The 22,551-nt window shown below is 37.9% G+C and overlaps 1 protein-coding gene across 1 annotated transcript in view; it reads left to right on the forward strand.

Annotated features, from left to right (window-relative positions):
• LOC144017967 (CUB and sushi domain-containing protein 1-like) overlaps window positions 1–22,551 on the forward strand; it is a 454,419-nt gene that overhangs the window by 281,595 nt on the left and 150,273 nt on the right. The window contains exons 9-11 of the mRNA XM_077519995.1: window positions 2,145–2,226; window positions 5,747–5,871; window positions 10,352–10,473. Coding sequence (XP_077376121.1) covers window positions 2,145–2,226; window positions 5,747–5,871; window positions 10,352–10,473 — 329 coding nt within the window. The remainder of the gene's footprint in view (window positions 1–2,144; window positions 2,227–5,746; window positions 5,872–10,351; window positions 10,474–22,551) is intronic.

Consider the following 22,551-nt stretch of genomic DNA (forward strand, 5'->3'; position numbering starts at 1 on the left):
GCACACAAATGCGGAAAATCATCCATTCATTTTTCATGCCCGCATTTCTGAAACTTTCACATCCCTTTGTACATTTCGGCTAAACTATGAGCGGCAGCTAAATAAGGACACTTTCAAGCTTTAAGACAAAACATTCAATCATTGTTGTTGTTGTTTCCATTATTGCTGTTCTTGTTATTGTGGTGGTCATTTTTGGGGCCCCTACAATAGCTAGAAGCAAAACTTGCTACTTTGCCAAGTTACTTAACTCATTTGCTCCCAATAACGTGTAAATACGTTTTTTTTAAATGTTGTACGTGGCCCGAAGACGTATTTATATGTTTTTTCGTTTTGTTTTTTTATGCTAGAGCATACAGAAGGCTTTGATGCAGCCTCTCAACTGCAAAGACCTGTTGCAGAAATGGTAGTTATTACATAAACGGCCAGCAGGTGGTAGCAGAGCAAAGGAGATCAACCAGGGCCATCTCGAAAAAAAGCTAAATTACTTTGAATTTTAAATAGATTTGTGAAAACTGATGAAACTTAGCTCTCTTCTAATGCTAATTGCTGCAAAACGGAAACAGATAGAAACATACTTTTTTTTCCTGATGAAAGAAGAGACTTCAATCTTTCTTTTGGTAGGTTCCATGTTTTTATAGCAATAGAACTGTGGGCCTTGCAAAATCAGTCAAAATCCAGTAAAACAGCCGGGAGCTAACGGGATTGCTTCTGTGAAAATGGCTGGGAGTGAATGAGTTAAAGGTGGAGTTAAGTGGTGTGAGAAAGATTGTCATCTCAGTCACTCCTTCTATCTCTAATTGGTTGTTTTTCCACAGACATGGTGGTTTAAAAAAAAAATTGAGGCACAAGATGGAACCTGAGAAAGCTGAGTCCAGTGATTATCAACTTAGCTATCACGTATTTTCCATCTTAAAAACAGAAACTTAACTAACTGACAATGTTCACTGATTTATTTTTCAGCTGGTTTTCCCGGTCAACTCATCAAAGATACGCTGAAGTAAAACATGTCACTCAGAAGCTCATTTATGAGCAGGATGAAGGCTGAATTCGTTTCAAGAGTGCTGCTGTTGTGCATGCCGACTCACCGTCGCATTAATATTTTGGAGCCGTTACTGATGTGTTAGAAATAGCTGTGATTTTTTTCCTTCAAAGAATTGTCAAATGTCTCCTAAAAAAACACATTTGTTCATGCTGTCACATTCAATAAGAGTTACTTTGGCTTTTGCTTTTATCCGGGGACCTAAACTCTTCTTCTCCTCCTTTTGTGGTCGACAAGATGGGGGTTTATTTTGAATTCCAAATACAAGTAAATGTACTAAGATACTTTCCAGCACAGCTTGTTCGCCATGACTTCTGGCAGATGAAGACATGCCTTTTGACTGCTACCGTCATGTTGGCTTTTTGTCAATGTTTCATCGCCTTGCAATGTTGCTTTTGCTTTGAAATTGTGGGCTTTTGTTGATTTCTAGGCAGCGGGGTGGAGTTTTTGCTAGTCACAATCAAGAGGTTGAATCTAATCTCAATTATGATGAAGTATTTTAATTAATAGAAATACCTGCGCCGAGAAAGCCTTCCTGTAATTTATTCTTACAGATTCGTCAGAGCCCAAACTAACACAATTTGCTTGTTTACGTTGGCGATGATATATACATGTAGACATTTTGGGAAATTATTCATTGGGATTAATTGTCACAGTTGGGCAGATATTCATCTTTCATTAGTTCGAGAATAATATAATATCACAATATCGATATTATTTATATATATATATATATATATATATATATATATATATATATATATATATATATATATATATATATATATATATATATATATATATGTGTATTAGGGCTGGGCAATATATCGAAAATAATATCGATATTGTGATATTGGCCCATGCAAAATACATATAGCAAAGACATACAATAATTTTCATATGGAATTTTTTGTTTTTACTTGAAATTGACCAATCACACACAAACTTAAATGTGCATCTCCCAGGACCCTATCTTTGTTGTCACATTTACATGACATTCTTCACCTTTCTTTGAGTAGTAATGAATACATTGAACTAGACAATTGGCTAAAATGATGTCTAATTAAGCATATAAACAATAGTAAATTTCTATTTTTGTTTTCAGTGAGTCAAAGTGGCCTGGCTGGAGATGTATGTCCAGATCCTGGAGTCCCAGAGAACGGCAAGAGGATGGGAACCGCCTTCCAGTGAGTCCACATTTCATTCTATTCCAGTCATCCTCAGATATTGTACACAGAGAGCATGCTTGTTTGCCAAGCTAACATAACCAGAGATATGAGTAAATACAGCACTGGTCACCAACCTTTTGGAAACGGAGACCTATTTATTAATGTGAAGGCTTACCAGTGTGATACACACTTCTGAAATTACCTTAAATGGTGTAATTTTTAGGGCCTGGCCAATTAACTCATTCACTCCCAGCCATTTTCACAGAAGCAATCCCGTTCGCTCCCGGCTGTTTTACTGGATTTTGACTGATTTTGCAAGGCCCACAGAATATTGTGTTCTATTGCTATAAATGCATGGAACCTATCAAAAGAAAGATTAAAGTCTCTTATTTCATCAGGAAAAAAAAATATGTTTCTATCTGTTTCCGTTTTGCAGCAATTAGCATTAGAAGAGAGCTAAGTTTCATCAGTTTTTACAAATCTATTTAAAATTGTAAGTAATTTAGCTTTTTTTCGAGATGGCCCTGGTTGATCTCCTTTGCTCTGCTGCCACCTGCTGGCCGTTTGTGTAATAACTACCATTTCTGCAAACGTTCTTTGCAGTTGAGAGGCTGCATCAAAGCCTCCTGTATGCTCTAGTATAAAAAACAAACAAACAAAAAAACGTATAAATACGTCTTTGGGACATTTAAAACATAAAACAAAAACAAAAAAAGACGTTTTTACACATTAATGGGAGCAAATGAGTTAATCAGTCGATTTAGCCTGCTGATTTTAGCTCTTTTGAGCTTATGCTTAATTTTGACAGTTATTGTTTTTATATACAATAACACATTGCAGTAAGAGACAAAGATAATGACATTCCGACGCCAAATCCCCTTTAAAATTAGGATAAAAATGTGCTGATTTTTCCTCTGTTGTACAGTTAAACAAATGCCATCAGAATGTGTGACCAAAAAAAAAATGCACATATCAAATTATGGATAGGGTTTGAGAGTCGGGTTCGGGTTTAGAAGGAACATTTCAGGGTAGGACTAGGCTTGAAAAGTTTAGTTATGGTTTAAATTATGGTTTCAAGGATGTCAATTTAAGGAATAAAGTTTTAAAGTTGGGTTTCAAAGTGGTCTTAGGGTTTCAAACTAGGGTTCTGGTTTTAAAGTAGGGCTCTCGTTTCCAAGTTAGGGTTTCAATGTAAAAGTAAGGATTCAGAATAGGGTTGGATTAGGGTCTCAACGTTGTGTGAATTTCATAATTTCCATGTAGGGTTTCAAAGTGGGGTTATAAAGTAGGGTCACAAATTATAACAGTGAGATGAATATAACGCCACAGATTTTGACTTCTTTCTGGCAGAAAATGGCCGAGGTGACTGATGTGCGTCACGTACAACACGTTGCCATTACCTTGCTGCTTTCCGTCTCCTTTCATATTTTTGTTATTGTAGCAAGAGGGAATAATGTGTCAGAACAAGGTGATTGGAGCAACATGAAGGGATAACAAACAAAGTCATTTGATGACTCACTCACTCGATAGCAAAGGAGACAATTCATGATCTTCTTCTATGATGCAATTATCGTCCGAGCACGGCATCTGGAGCTGATAATCTTGTCTTGTAATTACAAGAGACTCAAGGAAGGATTTTTTTTTTTTTTTTTTTTTTTTTTTAGGCCCAAAAACTTTTAAATGATAATCATCCTTTAGTTTCCTGCTCCTGCTGTTCTTCGTCGCCATTAGTTACTATGGCTGCACAAATGTAATAGGACTATTATTGGAGTTTGTGCGCTTGTGGAAGGTCATTACCGACGTGTGTGCATGCATGTCAAGGATGTGTGGATGTATTTGGGTGTGCCTAAAAATTTCCAGTCGGTTTTACTACAGCTTTGCCTCCTGTTGCTGCAAATTTCACAGCAAGTACTTGTACGTAATTTGTATAATCCGCATGCTGACAGAGCGACGAGTACACGAAAGCGTGCGGAACAACAGGGAGGAGCCCCTCAACAACCACGGGCTCGTGTAGAAGCTGAGCCAGGACGTAAACGGTTGTCTTTCAGCACGGAAGAGACATTTAAGCTTTACAGGCAAGACGTCATGTGGACTTGTGCTGACATGGCTGAATGTCCCGCTCACATGTTAGACAGCAGGATGTCTAAAACATTAGTGAGCTGAGAAAATGACGAGAGACAAGAGGCAAAAGTACCAGGCTCCTAAAATAAGAGCTAAGAGAGAGCAAAGGAGAGCAGGCAGCGGAAGACTCATTTAGAATTAAAACCACAAGTGAATACGTGCTCAATATTGTAATTGTGTGCAATTATTTTCAGAAGGGATATGAAATCTATTCAGGTTTGAAATCACAACTTTTATTAATAAGACTTTGGTTCTATATTTTTATCTCTGACAAGTAGTGGCGGTCAAAGCTCACTGCAAATTTAAGATAGCTAACCTAGACCAAGCCATAAAGTCTTATTGATCTTGTTATGAGAATTATTTACTATACAAGAGCAGAATTTCTAAGATTATTTGTCTTTTATTTCTTACTTAGTTTGTAAATCCTAAAATTAGTTAATTTTCACACATAATCAGCTAAAATGCTCTAAGAGTCTATGTTCACTAAAAAAAAAAAAAAAAAAAAAAAAAAAAAAAAAAATCAGATATCTAACCTAGACTTAAATGCTTATATCAAGCCATAGTCTTCGTTGTCTTGTTTTGAGAATTATATACTTTGCAAGAGCAGAATTTCCAAGATTATTAATCTTGTTTTAAGATTATTTGTCTCATTTCTCACTTAGTTTGTAAATCTTAAAATTGGTTCTGCACAAGCTAAAACAACCCTACAACATACTGTTGCACTTTCCAATCAACAGGCTAACATCGTGGCTTAGTGGTAGCGTGTCTACCCTCAGACGCCGAGGTTGTGGGTTTGATCCCAGGCTGAGTCAAACCAAATGCAATTTAAAAATGGTGCCACCTCCCTGCTTGACAGTCAACTCAAAGTACAGATAAAGAGTGACACTTGATCCTCTGTTTCAGTAATGATTTACGCTTTTAAAAAAGATGGTGTTTATGACTTATTTTAAGATTTAATTGTTTGTTTTGTTACTTCGAATAAGTGCATACAGCTTATTTTAAGATTTAATTTCCTTGATTTGTTGCTTAGAATAAGTGTTTTAAGCTCATTTTAAGATTGATATAGAGCGACACATTTTTTCTTATTTCAAGAAATCGAAGTAAGTAAAATTATCTTACTGCACTGGCAGATAAATTTCACTTGTTTCTAGTAAATGTACACTAATAACAAGTGTATTTTATCTCATGTTTAGCAGACGTGTTTTTGTAGTGCTCGAATGGCGCTCTGTGCGAGATCCCCAACACCACCAAAAATCCAATATATTATTTTCTAAAAATATGAGAATACAATACAACGAAGGCAAAAAAACACACAACACGGACATATCACGTATGCAAGAAACCGGCGCTGCTTGTCAAATATAGCAAGGTAGCATGACTGTGTTTGACATTGCTGCTGTTGTGTCTCCCAAAATAGAATCGGCTCCAGCGTCCAATTCAGTTGTGATGACAGCTACGTTCTTCAAGGATCCAAAAGTATCACTTGTCAGAGAGTGACGGACACGCTGGCTGCTTGGAGTGACCATCGGCCCATCTGCAGAAGTAGGTTTTCACACACGTCACTTCCCAGATAACTTCATTGATGTCGTGATTTACTGTGCTGGATATGCGTGTAGCTACAGTCACAAGATTGTCAGACGAGACAAATAAGGATATTTTCAAAATGTTTCTTTTCCCCAAGATGAATTCATTTATTGATCCTCTCCATGGTAAATGTGTTGAAGAAGCAGAGTGAAAGAGTGAAACCAGATCAAGGAAGATATTTATAGCAAATAATAAAACAAAATGCATAATGGATTGTTGTTATCGGACTCAGTTCATTCTTTGCTTGTAGAAAAGCTAACATGCTGCATTGATAACCAGGCTAAAGGCAAATAACGTTTTTAGAACGCATGTATAAACCTGCTGCAACCTCGATCCCGGGATCATGACAGCAGTGCATGGCATTTGCGGCACAACATGCACAGGAGGGAGGGAGAGAGAGGGGGAGAGGGGGAGAGAGAGAGAGAGAGAGAGAGAGAGAGAGAGAGAGAGAGAGATTTTTCTATGTTGGTTTAGGACACATAACGTAACCCGGTCTGATCGGCAATGGCGGGGTGGCATTTTATGATCATTTTTACATGCCAGATGCATGTACGCCCACGTCAACCTCTGAAAATATATTTTTAAAAACACGATCGCACCAATAATTTAATAACTGTTACTATAACAACCATGTTCTTGGCGCAAATCCATTGCCATGTGTGGTAAATCAGGTGCAAATTTGCTCCCAGCTGTCAGTTTTGTGGGCGTGTTTGCGCCGGTATATGATTAGAGCAATATCCTTCGTGAATAGGCGGGTAACTGGGCGCAGACTGGTGCAATATTTCGCGCTATTAGCGGATGCAGTGCATTCTTAGTGAATTTACCAAAATGAGTGTAAATCATGCTTAGCTTGTGTAAATTTTATTGTTTAGAGTAGATAGCATTAGAAAACAGGAAGAGGAGGGGCTTCCCGTGGAAAGCATTGTTTTTTTTGTGAGACTGACAATGACACATTGCTATTATTTGCTCTGCCAGTATTGCAGACACATGATATCATTTACATTTGGTGTGTTGATGATTCCACGACTGGTTGCTGTGTGCGTGTCAAAGCAATGATGCAGGGGCTCTCACTGCCCACACACTTACTGACAATACCCTGTTGCCTTTATTGCTCCACAATGGAAAGGCAGACAGCTGGCATACACAAAGCAAAAATATACACGCACACACAAATACACACGCCTACATTGACAACATGTATCCAAAGGATGGTGTCACACACCTCTGCAGCAGTCTTTGCCTCGAGCGGTGTGTGTGTGTGTGTGTGTGTGTGTGTTTGACGGACAGGCCGTCCCTGTGCTCAGACACATACTGTAAGATTCTTGTCACATTGTATTACACTGTCTGCGTTTGTGGGTCTGGCTTGTGTCTAGAAGTCAGCGTGTGGCTGCAGAGACTCGCCCGCCCTCATGATACCGGCCACTCTTGTCAGGAGGAGACAAAAAAGCTGCAGGGCGAGTGAGATGCGGACAGATAGAGAGATGTGTGGAATGTTATTTTCTCTTCAAAAATACCGTTCTTAACTTTTAATTGATGTACACCAGCAGTCTTAGGCAAATTACCACCTTACCATCCCATTATACCGTATTTTTCGGATTATAAGTCGCAGTTTTTTTCATAGTTTGGCCGGAGGTGTGATTTATAATCTGGTGCGATTTATGTGTGAAATTATTAACACATTATTATATCATTTCGCATGTTATTTTCACACTAAACCGCAAGAGGGCGCTCTAGGCCTGTGTTGATAAGTTCAACATTACCGGTAGAAGAGGAAGCGGCGCATCGTCTACCTCCCGAGTTGGGGGAGTTGTTTAAAAGTGACATCGAGGATGAAGATTTCATTAGATTTAGTGATTTGGAGTGAAACTGATAGTTTGGTAAACTTGTTAGCATGTTCTTTACGCTAGAGTTATATGAATAACTTGTAGTGATGGGAACATAATTCACCCACGGAACGTTGGGACGAAGGGAGAGTTCCGGGTGGGAAGGTTTTGTTATGTGGAAAAGGGGAGTTAGCCTGTTAGCTTCTAGCTGAGTGGGGAGTTGCTGTTAAGACCTCAGAAGCTGATGTCAATAAAACGCCAGCCTTTGGCGCCGCGCTTCAACACTCCGCCTCCGACTCCCGTCACTGCTCGCTACAAACTCTTAATATGTTACGTCATTACTGACATTACCAGTCATGTAACGTTAGTATTATTATTCAGCCTGTTGTTCTCTATATTATTTTTATTTTAAATTGCCTTTCAAAATGACGTATGTTTTTGGTGATGGATTTTATCAAATAAATTTCCCCAAAAAATGCGACTTATACTCCAGTGCGACTTATATGTTTTTTTCTTCTTAACTCATTTACTCCCAATAACGTATAAATACGTTTTTTTATGTTCTAAGTGTCCCAAAGACGTATTTATGCGTTTTTTTGTTTTTTTTATGCTAGAGCATAGAGAAGGCTTTGATGCAGCCTTTCAACTGCAAAGAACAGTTGCAGAAATGGTAGTTATTACACAAACGGCCAGCAGGTGGCAGCAGAGCAAAGGAGATTAACCAGGGCCATCTGGAAAAAAAAAGCTCAATTTCTTTGAATTTTAAATAGATTTGTGAAAACTGATGAAACTTAGCTCTTTTCTAATGCTAATTGCTGCAAAACGGAAACAGAAAAATACTTTTTTTTTCTGATGAAAGAAGAGACTTTAATCTTTCTTTTGATAGGTTCCATGCCTTTATAGCAATAGAGCACAATATTCTGTGGGCCTTGCAAAATCAGCAAAATCAGTCAAAATCCAGTAAAACAGCCGGGAGTGAACGGGACTACTTCTGTGAAAATGGCTGGGAGTGAATGAGTTAATTATGCATTTTTTGGCTGGTGCGATTTATAATCCAGAGCGACGTATAATCCGAAAAATACGGTATTATTATTATTATTATTGGGCCACATCTTAACACCAATCTCGTACTGGATCTACCGGTAATTGGACGGTACAATACACGTGCTTGTTTCAATGTTGACTTCTCTGGAACCATCATGAATGAATTGCAAATGGGAATTGAACTCTACGCAAAGTTTATATTGACACCAAACATTTTGCGATTAATTGGCTTGTTTTGTCAACTGGGATGGATTGTCTCTCCAACTTTCAAGTCGGGATGTTTTGTGCGCTTCGATGCGCTGACACAAGCGCACACAAAAATGATGGCCGTGTAACTGCTCCACTGAGTGCGTCTTGTCCGCTGTTGGCCCTCTCCTGGGACTCCAGCCCATGAGCTTTCCCTATTCTCCTCTGAGACCTAACTGTTAATTAGAAGCTGATCTGTGGAATGAATAGCCGTTAATGTGTGCGCGCGCGCGTGTGCGTGCGCGTGCGTGCGCATACACCGCAGTGTGTTTCAGCTCTCCTTTTCTAATTAACAGGCAGAGCAGTCATCCTCAAGTCCTCCTCTCTTTCAGTCTTTTTTTCGTACTCTTTCTAACCTTTCTGCCCTTCCTGCATCACTCACTTCCTCTAAGCTTTTTTTTCTTTTCGCTCACTCACTTTTCACTGATGGATGTCTCGTCTCGTAAGCTGTATCTATTAAGAAAAAACTGTTTGAACCTGTATTGTGAATGTTTGGGCACACTAATGGCACAAATGACAACAATTGTAAATAGTCTTGTCAAGTCAAATATGCAATTTGCATGGACAAAATGGACATAATAATGTTTTGAGTGCCTTTTTTGGATGGCACACTTTCAAAAACAAAAGTCACTACCATTTATCATCGGCATGGTGTTATCACCATTCACCAGTGGAAAAAGGCACAGATGACATTTTTTTTTCCCCTTCTGAATTGTTCCTTCCTGATTCCAGTCATCATTATCAATGATTATTATTAATGTTACTGCTTTATTGTTTACCCAGAACCCCCCCATCCCCTTCCTCCCTTTTGTCCTTCCTCATGTTTCCTTTTTTTTCCCCCTCTAAGAAACTCGGGACGCTAATTAGCGAACCACCAGGCTTCCTGCTTTGTCTCACTCTGTTGGTCACTGTTGGTCATTTTCCGTGTTTCTTTGACAGGTTATGACTGTGTAGACAAATTCCTCGTCTGATTTTTTATTTTTTTTTATTATTACATACTTGACAATAAATCTGATTCTGCAACTATTTGTCATCTTATTAATAATAGCATGTGCATGTCTTTGTTCAACCTCTGAATAGTATTTGACATCTGATGGAGTTAGCGTATGATTTCATCAGTTGGTATGATTGACCAATCACAGTTTCTGCATTACTGTACCCTTCATTTGATTGTCAGAATTCAAAATGCCCATGTTCAGTAGCCACTTGGAAACCACAGCAAACCTTTGTTAAACATTTCCAATATCGAGCATGTCAGGTCTTCCGATTGCTCTGTCAATCTTTCTTTTAGGTAACTTGTCTGTTTACTGCTCTTTTGCTTGTAGCCCGTACCTGTGGTAGCAACTTACGGGGGCCCAGAGGGATCATAACATCTCCTAACTACCCAGTCCAGTATGAGAACAACGCTCACTGTGTCTGGGTAATCACTGCACTGGATTCTGCAAAGGTGAGTTATTCCCCATTTTTATAAATTCTGCAATTTCACAATTTTACACTCCAAATTTAAACAGTGAAACAAAGTCCTTTACTTTGGCTGACTCAAAATATTTGGTTTTGAAATCAACCAATGAATGTCATCGATGGTGTCATTTTTTTATGTACACGTCTGGATCTGATTCACAACTTAGAAGATGGCACTTTTTGTTTGAACCCACACATTTTGCAAGTAAGCAAAATAAGTGGAGCGTGTGGACATGTGTTCTAATCCCAACCGTTCCTATTTCATTGATCACTCGGTCAATATTTTGGAGGCTAATTTTATATTAATACTAACAAATATTAAAATTGGAGAGCTGTATTTAATAAGCAGTTGTTAAGGTGAGATAAGATAGAAAATCTATTACAGCCGTTGCACAAGCAATGGCCATGATCAATACAACATTTTAGTCAACAAGTAGCTCAAAGAAAACAGCATCCACTGATGACAAAATCCTTGTGAGAGCTGTGTAAGACCCAAAAAGCCCAATAACAACAACTTCTAAAGGGCAAGAGTGAAGGTAACACAATCTATTATTTGCAGAAGACTTTTTGGACAAGCGTACAAATGCTATATTAAAGATAAATAAGAGGGTCAGAGTGGAATTGGTAAAAAAAAAAAAAAAAAGTGGAATATGTGACCCCAGGGAAATTTTACTTATTTATTTTGTCGTTATTCTTTTTTTTCGTGTAATTGCACATCCACTACAGTCGGTAGCAGTGGTGCTCTCATTGTCAGAGAGTGCGAAAGGAGTATTATCTCCTCTGCAGAGGTGCAATTTCAACAATTTTATAGTCAAATGATACTATTTCTGGTTGCAGGAGAGAGTTCGCTTGCACACTATTTTCTTTTTTCCTGGGATGGGGTGTCAAAAAGTAATTGAGAAGAAATGTTGTATTTTATTAGATATACTGTACAGAGCAGGGTGGTGGTCGAGTGGTTAGCACGTCCGCCTCCCAGTTCTGAGGACTCCGGTTCGAGTCCAGGCTCCGGCCTTCCTGGGTGGAGTTTGCATGTTCTCCCCGTGCCCGCGTGGGTCTTCTCCGGGTACTCCGGTCTCCTCCCACATTCTAAAGACATGCATGGCATGTTGATTGGGCGCTCCGAATTGTCACTAGGTGTGCTTGTGAGTGTGGATGGTTGTTCGTCTCTGTGTGCCCTGCGATTGGCTGGCAACCAGTCCAGGGTGTCCCCCGCCAGCTGAGATGGGCGTCAGCTCCCCCGCGACCCTTGTGAGGAATAAGTGGTCAATAAAATGGATGGATGGATGTACAGAGCAAACTCATCAGTGCGCACAGAACTGCATTACGCATATCATTCATATCCGTGACAACACTAAACTCCTATCTTCTACTGGCTACTGGCTAATGGCTAATGAGTGTAGCAGGAGTAGGAATAGAGTAAGACTGCCCAAGTAGATGCATGCCTTTAGGTAGTGTGAAGATGCTGAAGGTTCAGAGGTGGATACACCACAGCCCGGGCAAAAGTTTGGAGTTGAGCTGAAGGGGGAGATGATGGATGACTTTCTTGGCGAACACAACTTCGGGGCTTGATCCTCCTTCTCTTTGTCCTCACACATCTTTTGCATTGACATGACAGCTGTGCCAAAGACATCCCGGGGTGTTATTGGGGTGTCAAAGAGAATCTCCTTCTTCGTTGACAGGGGTGTGAGGTGCAGCCACCAGGCTTATCCTAGCACGAAACACCACTGAGGAACTTGGTGGTAGATTGACTCCTCGGTGCGTTATTTGAATAAAGACAAAGCCATCGCTGAATTCCTTTAAGAACGATGGTTCATTCTCCACATGAGCATCAGGGTCTTTCGGAAGGCCTTGTGTTAAGCTACCGTTATGATAATGTTATCGTGAGTTGTCCGGCAGGGCGAAGTGCATGGAAATGGACTCTTGCTGATAGTCGTAGTTAACATTAGCTTGGGAGACTCTTCTAAGTGTTGCCACTTAATTTGATTACTTTTAAAGTGACCTGTCTCTACAATCAAGTGCCCGAGCGTGTGTTCAGTGTCAGGCTAGTAAAAGTCCTCGTAAAGGGACCGTGCACCACCCATGTCCGCTGGTTCAGCTTTATGCTCGAGTAGGGGATAGTTTCAAAAAGATACAGTTTGGAATTTTGGTTCGACTCAAAGTATTGTCACTGACTTTTATTAGCTGCCATTTATTTATTTAATGGTTTTGCTATTGTTGATTCGGTGGGGGATTGTATTGCTATCTCTATTATTTTTTTTATCACCAGACAAACTGAAGTTACTTTTGAATATTGTAATGACTGTAAAATCCTGTGAATAATGGGCAACCGTGCATAATTACTCTTAAAAAAAACAGTTTTTTTCTCTCTGAACTTGTGTATAATACGGTCCCTTGATTCACCACTCTCCTTTATTATCAGAGTGAATAATATGAATGAATAAATATTCCAAACATTCCAATAAACTGTAAATGTACTTAAATCCAGGTTAAAAACTTGTTGTATTTTATTATATTACTTTGTATTAAGCTATTTATTTGTATTTCTTCTTTCTTTTTAAATCACTGTAACTGCTTGTGTATGAAATGTGCTATAACTCGGTTTCTCTGTTTTGTTTTTTGTTTTGTTTTTAACAACCATACTGTCTAGATAGATGGTCCCAAGTGTTGCGATTTACTCTGAATGACGCACACACAGGCTCTACATATTCACGTATATGTAAGAGCAGTATTGAGATTCCATTTATCCAAAGGTAACAAGAATGGTCACGAATGAATCAACACCAAACTGCACACTTGAATATGCCTGAAGGTTCAATCTTTTTTTTTTTTTTTTTTGCAATCTATTAACTACCAAACAAATCAGAGGCAAGGAATGTTTTGATGGCTGTAATTGAACTGCACTTAATTATACTGTGAGTTAGTGTTTTTATCCCCCCCCCCCCTCCCAAATTCCCGTAACATGAGGAGGAGTACCGTATTTTACGCACTATAAGGCGCACCTAAGAGCCTTCAATTTTTTCAAAATTATAATCCAGTGCGCCTTATATATGGATCAATATTGAGCCGCAGCAGGTCTCGCTGTCAAGACGCTATCGGTGACCCTGCACGATGGGTGACGCGCATGCGCAGAAGATCCCGCCATCTTGGATCGCTAGCTAATACTAATACTTTACCTCAGAGAAAATAATAAAACAGCTGTTTATTCATTTTGGGAGTGAATAGAGTTGTCAGAAAGCTGATTTGTAATCTATTAATAAAGTTTGACTGACTTATCTGACTGTTTTGTTGACATTCCCTTTAGCGCAGCACCATCTAATGTATGCATAACGTAACCCCAGCCTCTACTGTAGCGCCTTATATATGGAAAAAGTTTGAAAATATGTCATTCATTGAAGGTGCGCCTTATAATGTGTCTTATTGCGGAAAATACGGTACTTTGATACGTTGATGATTACATTTTGAAAGTGTGTTTAATATTGTGCCACCTGAATGTTGTAATGTGTAAACAATAAAGAACTAAACAATCAGCAAATTAGTATTCCAGAAATGATCCATCCATCATTCCATTTTCTCGATGGTTAAAGCAGCTCAGAGGCGATCATTCAATATTTGTGAAGATCGCACTGAAGATCGTGCAGAGCCAGTTGAAGTGTTTGTTCCTTCTTCCTTATGATTCTCCATTGCTGAGCTCAAGGTCACCACACCTCCACAATTTTGTGAAGGCAGCTTTGTTGTTGAGTCATTGTTGTATCTCGCATGAATAATTCATAGACCTTCGGTACAACAGCTCAAGTCTTTCCAGTTTTCCCCTCACACTATTAACTTCTCTTCATGTCTGATCAGATATCCCATCTCTTCTCTCCTGTCCCTGCTCTCGACTTGTTCCCGTCCCTGTTCCCATTACTATGTACGTGCCTCATTTTTTTCTAACCCCTCCTTTGTCCTCCGCCCATCCCTCCATCTTCTGCACCACTCCGTTTTCATCTGCATATCCCTACTTCTTTTTTTCTTAGCCCACTGAACATAGTGTAAGTAGAAAGAGGGAACGCAAAATGAGAGTAGGATGGCACTGAGCTCATTTAAGAAGAAAGAGGCTGAAAGTGTAAGATGAGCCAAACGAGGCTAAGTGTCCGGCCAACTGTACTTCATGCAAGGAAAATGAGCAGCAAAATGGAAAAACAAACTGCATTTCCATGCAAGTAGGGTCGACTGGAGAAGTTAATCGAGATGCTTTTTTTAACAGATGATGGAAACAAATTGAGTCAATCCATATATTGAGTCGGTGATGGATTATGGCTAAAAACTAGGTCAATTTATTTCAGTGTTCACTGCTCACTCTCCACCACAAGTAGACAACTCTGTTTCATGAAAAAAAAAACTGTCTGGGAGTTTTTGTTCTACAGATCAGCTTCATGAGAAATCAGTCTGATTACAGACAACAAAATAAAACAACTTCAGTGTACTGATTCCTGAAATACAGAAACATATTATTAGGCGTTCACTAAGAAATATGAACATGAACTCACCAGGGATTGAAAAAAAAAAAAAAATGTTAGAAGGATAGAGTTGCTGACCACTTGAATGACTACTAGAACATAATGTACAGTGTGGCAGTTCTTATTTGCAAGCAAGGTGGGGTCTTAAGTTTTCACTGAAAAATAAAAAAAACTTCATAAACACTGTATGTTTACACATTAAATCAGGGGTGTCCAAACTTTTTCATTTGAGGGCCACATACAGAAAATCAGAAGGACGCAAGGGCCACATAGTGTTATGAAGAGAAATTGTGTTTAGTCCTAAAAATTGTACAAATAATTTATTTCTGCTTTTGCATATTTAGAAAAATGCTACATTATATTAACCAATTTATTTGTAATATGGCAATAGGGTTATTATAGTTTTGGAAATTTTCTTTTTAGTTTTTATTTTGTTTGGAGTTTTGTTTTGTTTTTTAAATTTTTTAGTTTTAATTAGTTTTCAAGGTGGGTCTGTTAGTTTTTATTATTAGTTTTAATTCTTTAATAAATGCTTATTTTTATTTTTTTTTTTAAATGTGTATTACTTGTGCGCAATATTTAAAAAAACAAAAACAAAAACAAAACACCATGAGCGCAATGTCATTATTTCGGTTTATATCAAAATAAATCTACTAAAAATCACATTTAAAATCATCCCCAAAGGCTCATGCATTAAATTAATTAACAAAGACTAAAACAAATGACATTTTTGCTATAATTATAGTTAGTTTTGTAAACATAAAATGTAGTTTCTGTTAGTTGTCTTTTGTGTTTTTAAAGCATCTTCGTTTTTTTTTATTTTGTTACCGAAATTGTTTTGAATTTTAGTTTTTTAGTTAGTTTTAGTTAACTAAAATAAACTTTAATAGCACCTGTGTTTTTCAACACCCTCCCTTCTTATGTTGACTATCTCCAAACATTTTTGTTTTTATTTTATTTGAACTGAGTCTAATGCCATTTTTAGCGTATGTCTCGGGCCACAAAAAAATGGACGGCGGGCCGCAAATGGCCCCGGGCCGTAGTTTGGACACCCCTGCATTAAATCCTTCTCAATCGACACCTCTGAGCTTCTGTTAATGTGTGGTGGTGATTTTGTCATCAATCACACACTAAAAACCTAAATAACCCTAAATGTTCTTCTAATTAAAATCGATAATTGCTCCCTTGACGTAAACAGGAAGTGCAGTTTTACGGCTGTATTTATTTCAACCAAATCTGTGTAAGCTTTGCTATCCCTGGTGGTTAGTTTGTGTCTTAGTTAAAAGGATTGCACAAAATCCTTACCACTGATGTCTATGGCGAGCCGACAAGAGCTTCTAGCCACCAGCTAGGTTGTAAACGAACAGGAGGCTCCTCAGAGCTGAGGCCATGGACGGGTGGCAGGCTCACCCACTGATTCACCTCGCTTGGTGTTGTGTGGGTGTTTAGGTCCGCATAGCAAAGGCACTTCAGGGAAAGTCAGCCGTTTATGAAATACGGGCAGCACACATCGTTCAGTCTTCGGCACATGCTACATGACATAAACTTGGGCACATACTTCATGCTTGTGATTAGTGTTGTTCCGATACCGATACTGGTATCGGCAGAGGTGCCGATACTGCATTAAAACAGTGGTATCGGTATACCATTAATTCCTAATATAGGATTTTGGATGCAGCATCTTGTGTCTTGCTCATGCACGACATTCACTGATATGTGACATGTTCACTGCATGCCGATCTAAGATATCCTATTGGCCCTTGAATGCTCTAAACCAGGGGTGTCAAACATAAGGCCCGCGGGCCGGATCAGGCCCGCAAAGGGGTTTAATCCGGCCCGCGAGATGTTTTTGTAAAGTTAAAAAAAAAAAAGTTGTCATGCTGGACTAATTAATCAGTCGGCCACAATCAAAATATCTAAAATATATAAATATATCAAATTTGTAATTTCACAAGCAGTCCTTGTACGGGGGAATCGTCCTGGATGTCATTATTTTACACACAACTTAAAGTTACGATTTGTTTAGTTATTATTATTATTATTATTATTATTATTATTATCATTATTATTATTATTATTATTATTATTATCATTATTATTATTTATTTTAATCATAGACCAACAAACGTGTTAGATACGATACAAATTCAATTCCTGGTAACACAAATATATGATATGACAAGGATTAGCGTCCTTATAACGTTATTAACTGTGCCACGCAATGCATTCTGGGAATGGTATATATGCAAAACAGGTAGATTTAACACATCCAGGACTCAGTGTTGCCGTGTTCCATTTGCATTTATATTATGTTTTGGAACAATATGATTATAATTGAGCTCCGTAATTTAGGGCTGGCACACAATTAGCAGAAATCTGCATGTAATTGACGGCAATCATTTTAAAGATATATATCGTTATTTTACCGACGCGGCCCATTTGGTAAAATATTTTCCTCCATGCGGCCCCTGAGCTAACATGAGTTTGACACCCCTGCTCTAAACCAATGGCAGGACAGCTTTTTCATGTTGAGGAAAAAAACCCTTAAGTATCGGTTTGGTATCGGTATCGGCCGATACTGCAAAGCTGGGTATCGGTATCAGTATCGGGAGCCAAAAAACGGTATCGTTATATATCCACAATGCTTTGCGTTTCAGCATAGTAGCCTCAAGTGCATCATTGATCACCGTTGTAGCCACGCCGCCCAAAAATCTGGAAAGCTGAAATGATGATAAATTGCTTAATGCTATATCTCTATTACTATTTTTCTCTGAATTCACTTTCCAAGGTCTTTAAATTTTGATTTACCTGTTCTCACATCAGCATCAGATCCCAACTTAGATATAATTATAAATGCTTAACATTTCAGTAAATTAATCACTCTCAAGGTGACAATCATAACCAAACTTTACCACAGCTTTCATTTGACAGTTCAGTGTATGTCTCAAAATAGGAAAAGCATTTCCTTCACAAAACCGACCCAAAATAATACAAAATCCAAATTAATTGCAGCCTGCCCCATCTAACCTGATTAATCTCAGTCATTTTATTCATTGAGCTCAGATTCCATTAATCTGGCGGTTGATCCAATTTTCAAGATGCAAAGGGAAACACTTTCAAGACCTCATTTTTTTCTTTTACGGTTATGACTTTTTCTTGTAAATAACACAAGGTAATCCTATACTGTGAATAATGCTGTGATTATAATAATATTTTGTTACAAATCCTCTGCGGGCATTATCAAAATTACTTTTCCTGATGAGTAAACACATCTTCCGAAGCTGTGAAGTGCGTTGCCCAGGAAGAAATGCTCCCTTGGACCCTGTGTGATCCGTTGGAGAAAGACAGCGCTGAAAGGGCCAGAGGAGATAATAAAGTATTCAAAGAGTGGAAATGAGTGCGTATTAAGATGAATAACAATCATCTTTCTGTCAACCTCTCTTTTCTTTCCTCTGAATTTCATTGTCCCTTGTCCTCTCTGGCTATATTCCACATGACTTATTTCGTCAATACTATGTAAAGACAGAGACAAATGATGCTATTGACGCGCGTGTTGCTTTTTGTTACCTCTTTAACTCATTTGCTCCCAATAACGTATAAATACGTTTTTTATGTTCTAAGTGTCCCAAAGACGTATTTATACGTTTTTTTGTTTTTGTTTTTTATGCTAGAGCATACAGAAGGCTTTGATGCAGCCTCTCAACTGCAAAGACCCTTTGCAGAAATGGTAGTTATTACACAAATGGCCAGCAGGTGGCAGCAGAGCAAAGGAGATCAACCAGGGCCATTTAGAAAAAAAGCTCAATTACTTACAATTTTAAATAGATTTGTGAAAACTGATGAAACTTAGCTCTCTTCTAATGCTAATTGCTGCAAAACGGAAACAGATAGAAACATACTTTTTTTTCCGTTGGAATCTAATTGGTTGCGTCGCCGGAACGCACCGCAGCCGCACCACAGCCGCATCCGGTGTAAATCCCAAGCTATGTGTTGTAAGTTAGATTCATAATTTTATGTATTACTGAAGTTGTACATACACTAAATTTGCCACACTATGGAGGTTTATGTTTAAAAAATGGAAGTGCAAATAGTTAAAAAGTGAAGTCACTTCAGGAAAAGAGGACACATGAGGTGTGTGCAAGTGCAGGTGTTGGTGCGCGCGCGTCAGTCACTGGATTCATCAGGATCAAGAAGATAATTATTTTGTTTAAGTCTGAGCCATGCTTGACTGCTCACAGGCGTAACTCATTAGGTGTCTAATCATTGCTGCCTTTTTCCCAATGAATACATATCAATGTGTGTGTGCGTGCGCGCCTGCGTGTGTGTGTTATTCTACGATTACACATTTGGTCATTTTCATTCATGGATCATTTATTTCCTCACTGTCGTCACAAGTCAGGACACATTAAGTCAAATTGTGTCTAATGCAGACATTGAGGTCAATGACCACAGAAAGAAGGCAGAATTTCTTCAAAGTTTCATACATTATATATGTATATGTATATATATATATATATATATATATATATATATATATATATATATATATATATATATATATATATATATATATTAGCATTTTACTTTAAGGTGCCATATTTACCACTGTGATGCAAATGAATAAAACATTACATCCTGTAGATATCGCAGTGTGGAAAATTTCTACAACACAGAACTTTGCCCAAAAAACATAAACAAATGTGTTGCCAAAATAATTGTCATATATCCATTCTGGCAAAGTGGCATATGATCATAGAACCATATGTTCTAACTTTTGCTGATAAGCTTTATTATTATTATTATCATTATTATTATTATTGTTATTGTTATTAGTAGTGATGCACCCTAATATCGGTGGCCGATAATTATCGGCACTTATCGACCATTTTGACATCAAAAAGATAAACCAGATAATAGAGAAATCTGCCGATAATTATCGGCAATTTGATTTCATACAGATGAACCAGATAATAAGAAAATCCGTCTATAATTATAGACATGCTACGTTGGTCCATCTGTTGTGGTTGTGGCTCATATCAATAAAATTTAATTTCATGGTGCTTTACATACAATGAAACATTGTGCAAAGTTTAGACAATGTTTCAATGTATTTGTTAGACTTATAGTAGCACTTCAAAGCATATTTGTATTCAAATTAATTTTGCAAACAATTATCGGCTTACTTATCGGTTATCGACATCGGCACCTCTAAATTATTGGTTTATCGGTATCGGTTGAAAATAGCATTATCGTGCATCCCTAGTTATTATTATTATTATTATTATTATTATTATTATTATTATCATTATTGTTATTATTATTATTATTCAGTATATTATTTTATTTAGGTTTTGGCATTTTTTATATTTATAGACATTTGTATAATTTTAGCAAATTGTTATTATGTTATTTAAAGTTTAAGTTGGATAATAAAGTTGTCTCCTGTCTGTTTCAGTTCATGCTCAATAATTAGTTTTGACATGGACCCTAAAGCGTACTTAGTTTTGCCCGTTATGCGATTGATTTTTAACATCCCTTCTCCAAATTGTCCTTATGAATTTAAGCAAAAAATGTCCACCTATATTTGCCCTGTGACAGTCAGCGAGCTGAGGCTGTGTCGTTTTAAATACATGCTGCGTAGGCGAGTGGCAATACATAACTAGAATAATGTTTTTTGAAGAATATTTACTCATGTAATATGTCAAACTGTTGTTTCTTATGGAGAGAGTTGAATCACCTGCCACCATACAGTCAAGTGAAATAAGACATTTGTCAAACAAATCCTCTTTTGTTTAAGTGTCTCGTGTTTCTTTGGTGCACTTTTGTCCCCGCCGTTTACCTTTCTATTTTTATAGAAGATGTGTTGCGTGGGTTACATGCCATTAAGTGCACTAAGTGCCATCGCTGCTGCTTCCCCCCTATCAAGTGTGCAACCAGAGTGGCTGATTGGATGCAGTTTTATGAGCTGTGACTTGGTGGCAATTTTTGTAGCATCTAATATCCCTCTTTAGTAAATTTGGGAATGCGTTTGCATTGCTTGACTGTGACAACACAGCACGGTGAGATCGAATAGTGTTTGCGACACCGCGTTTGAAACAAGAAACGACATGCAGGCCGCGCCGCCATCACTGCGGTCGCTCACATCGACTGATCAGAACACATCACTAAAGTGTGAAGTAAACAATCATCCCTGGGCTCATAATGGCATCCCCTAATAGCACCCTAATTAGCACATTATCTCAATTCAAAGCTTTTAGCTATTCTGGGTTTTGACTGTATTTTTCCGTCTGACAGACCATAATTTAGTGAATTAGCTCTGTCTGGCGCCCTCACACCCCTCACCCATAATCTTTCGATGAGAGGAAGGTGGAAATGGGGTTATTTTCCTCGGTGAGGAATTTTTAGTGGAAATATGAAATAATATATACATTCTAGGGGTGTCAAAATTAGTGTTAATTTTGAATTAATTTAAATTTCCTTTAACACCATTGTTTTTTTTTTTGTTTTTTTTATGTATTTATTTTTTTACGCTGAATATTAATTAATGACCGCCCCTTACTTGTCTATACTGCAGGAATTCCAATCACAACGTAGTAGACATACCCACGTCAAAATTTAGCAGACATATATTTAATAATAATGCATATATTTGTCGAGACTGGGGTCAAGTTGTATTTTACAATTTTAAAAAATGTGCAGACTTTCACAAGTTATGAAGTAACTAAAGATTGTAGATAGAATAATGTATATGATATATTATATACTGCGATTGGCTGGCAACCAGTTCAGGGTGTACCCCGCCGACTGCCCGAAGCCAGCTGGGATAGGCTCCAGCACCCACCGTGACCCTTGTGAGGAAAATCGGTGAAGAAAATGGATGGATGGCTATTAATATGAAAATGAGCTGTCACCAATGTCTTACAAATGCAGTTATGGAATCTAGTGGCAGCAAAATGACCAACACAAATCATGATCACATTCTTTTTTTTTTTAACAATACAGCTTTTCAATTTTAACTCAATTTTATGAATTGTTTTCTTTAAATTTTTGTTTCCACTTTTATGTTAATAAGAGTATGAAAATTTAAGGGAAAAAAATGTGCATTTTATTGTGCATTTAGAACAGATATAAAATTTGCAAAAAAAAATTAATAGTAAGTTAACTATTGAAGTCATGTGATTACGATTAATAAAAATTTTAATCGCCTAAATGTGATAATTGCAAAACATCATATGTACAAATAGGAATTTTCCTGTTGTATGATTGTATCACAAGTCTGCGATTGGTTGGAAACCAGTTCAGGGAGTACCCCAGCTGGGATAGGCTCCAGCACCCCCGCGACCCTTGTGAGGAATAAGCGGTTGGAAAAAAAAAAAATGGATGGATGGATGCATCACAAGTGTCCCAGTTGTTAACCAGTTCCTCAGACACAGTTTAGATTTTTATTAATCCAAACGTTCCAGTCAACAGCACTCCACGGTCGCCTGCACGAGAGAGTTATTTTACTAAACAGTAGTCAGTTGCGTCTTCACTTTTCAAATCAAAGGTCACCTTGGGACAATACCACA

The sequence above is a fragment of the Festucalex cinctus genome, chromosome 4, assembly GCF_051991245.1.
Source record: "Festucalex cinctus isolate MCC-2025b chromosome 4, RoL_Fcin_1.0, whole genome shotgun sequence".
Classification (NCBI taxonomy): Eukaryota; Metazoa; Chordata; class Actinopteri; order Syngnathiformes; family Syngnathidae; genus Festucalex; species Festucalex cinctus.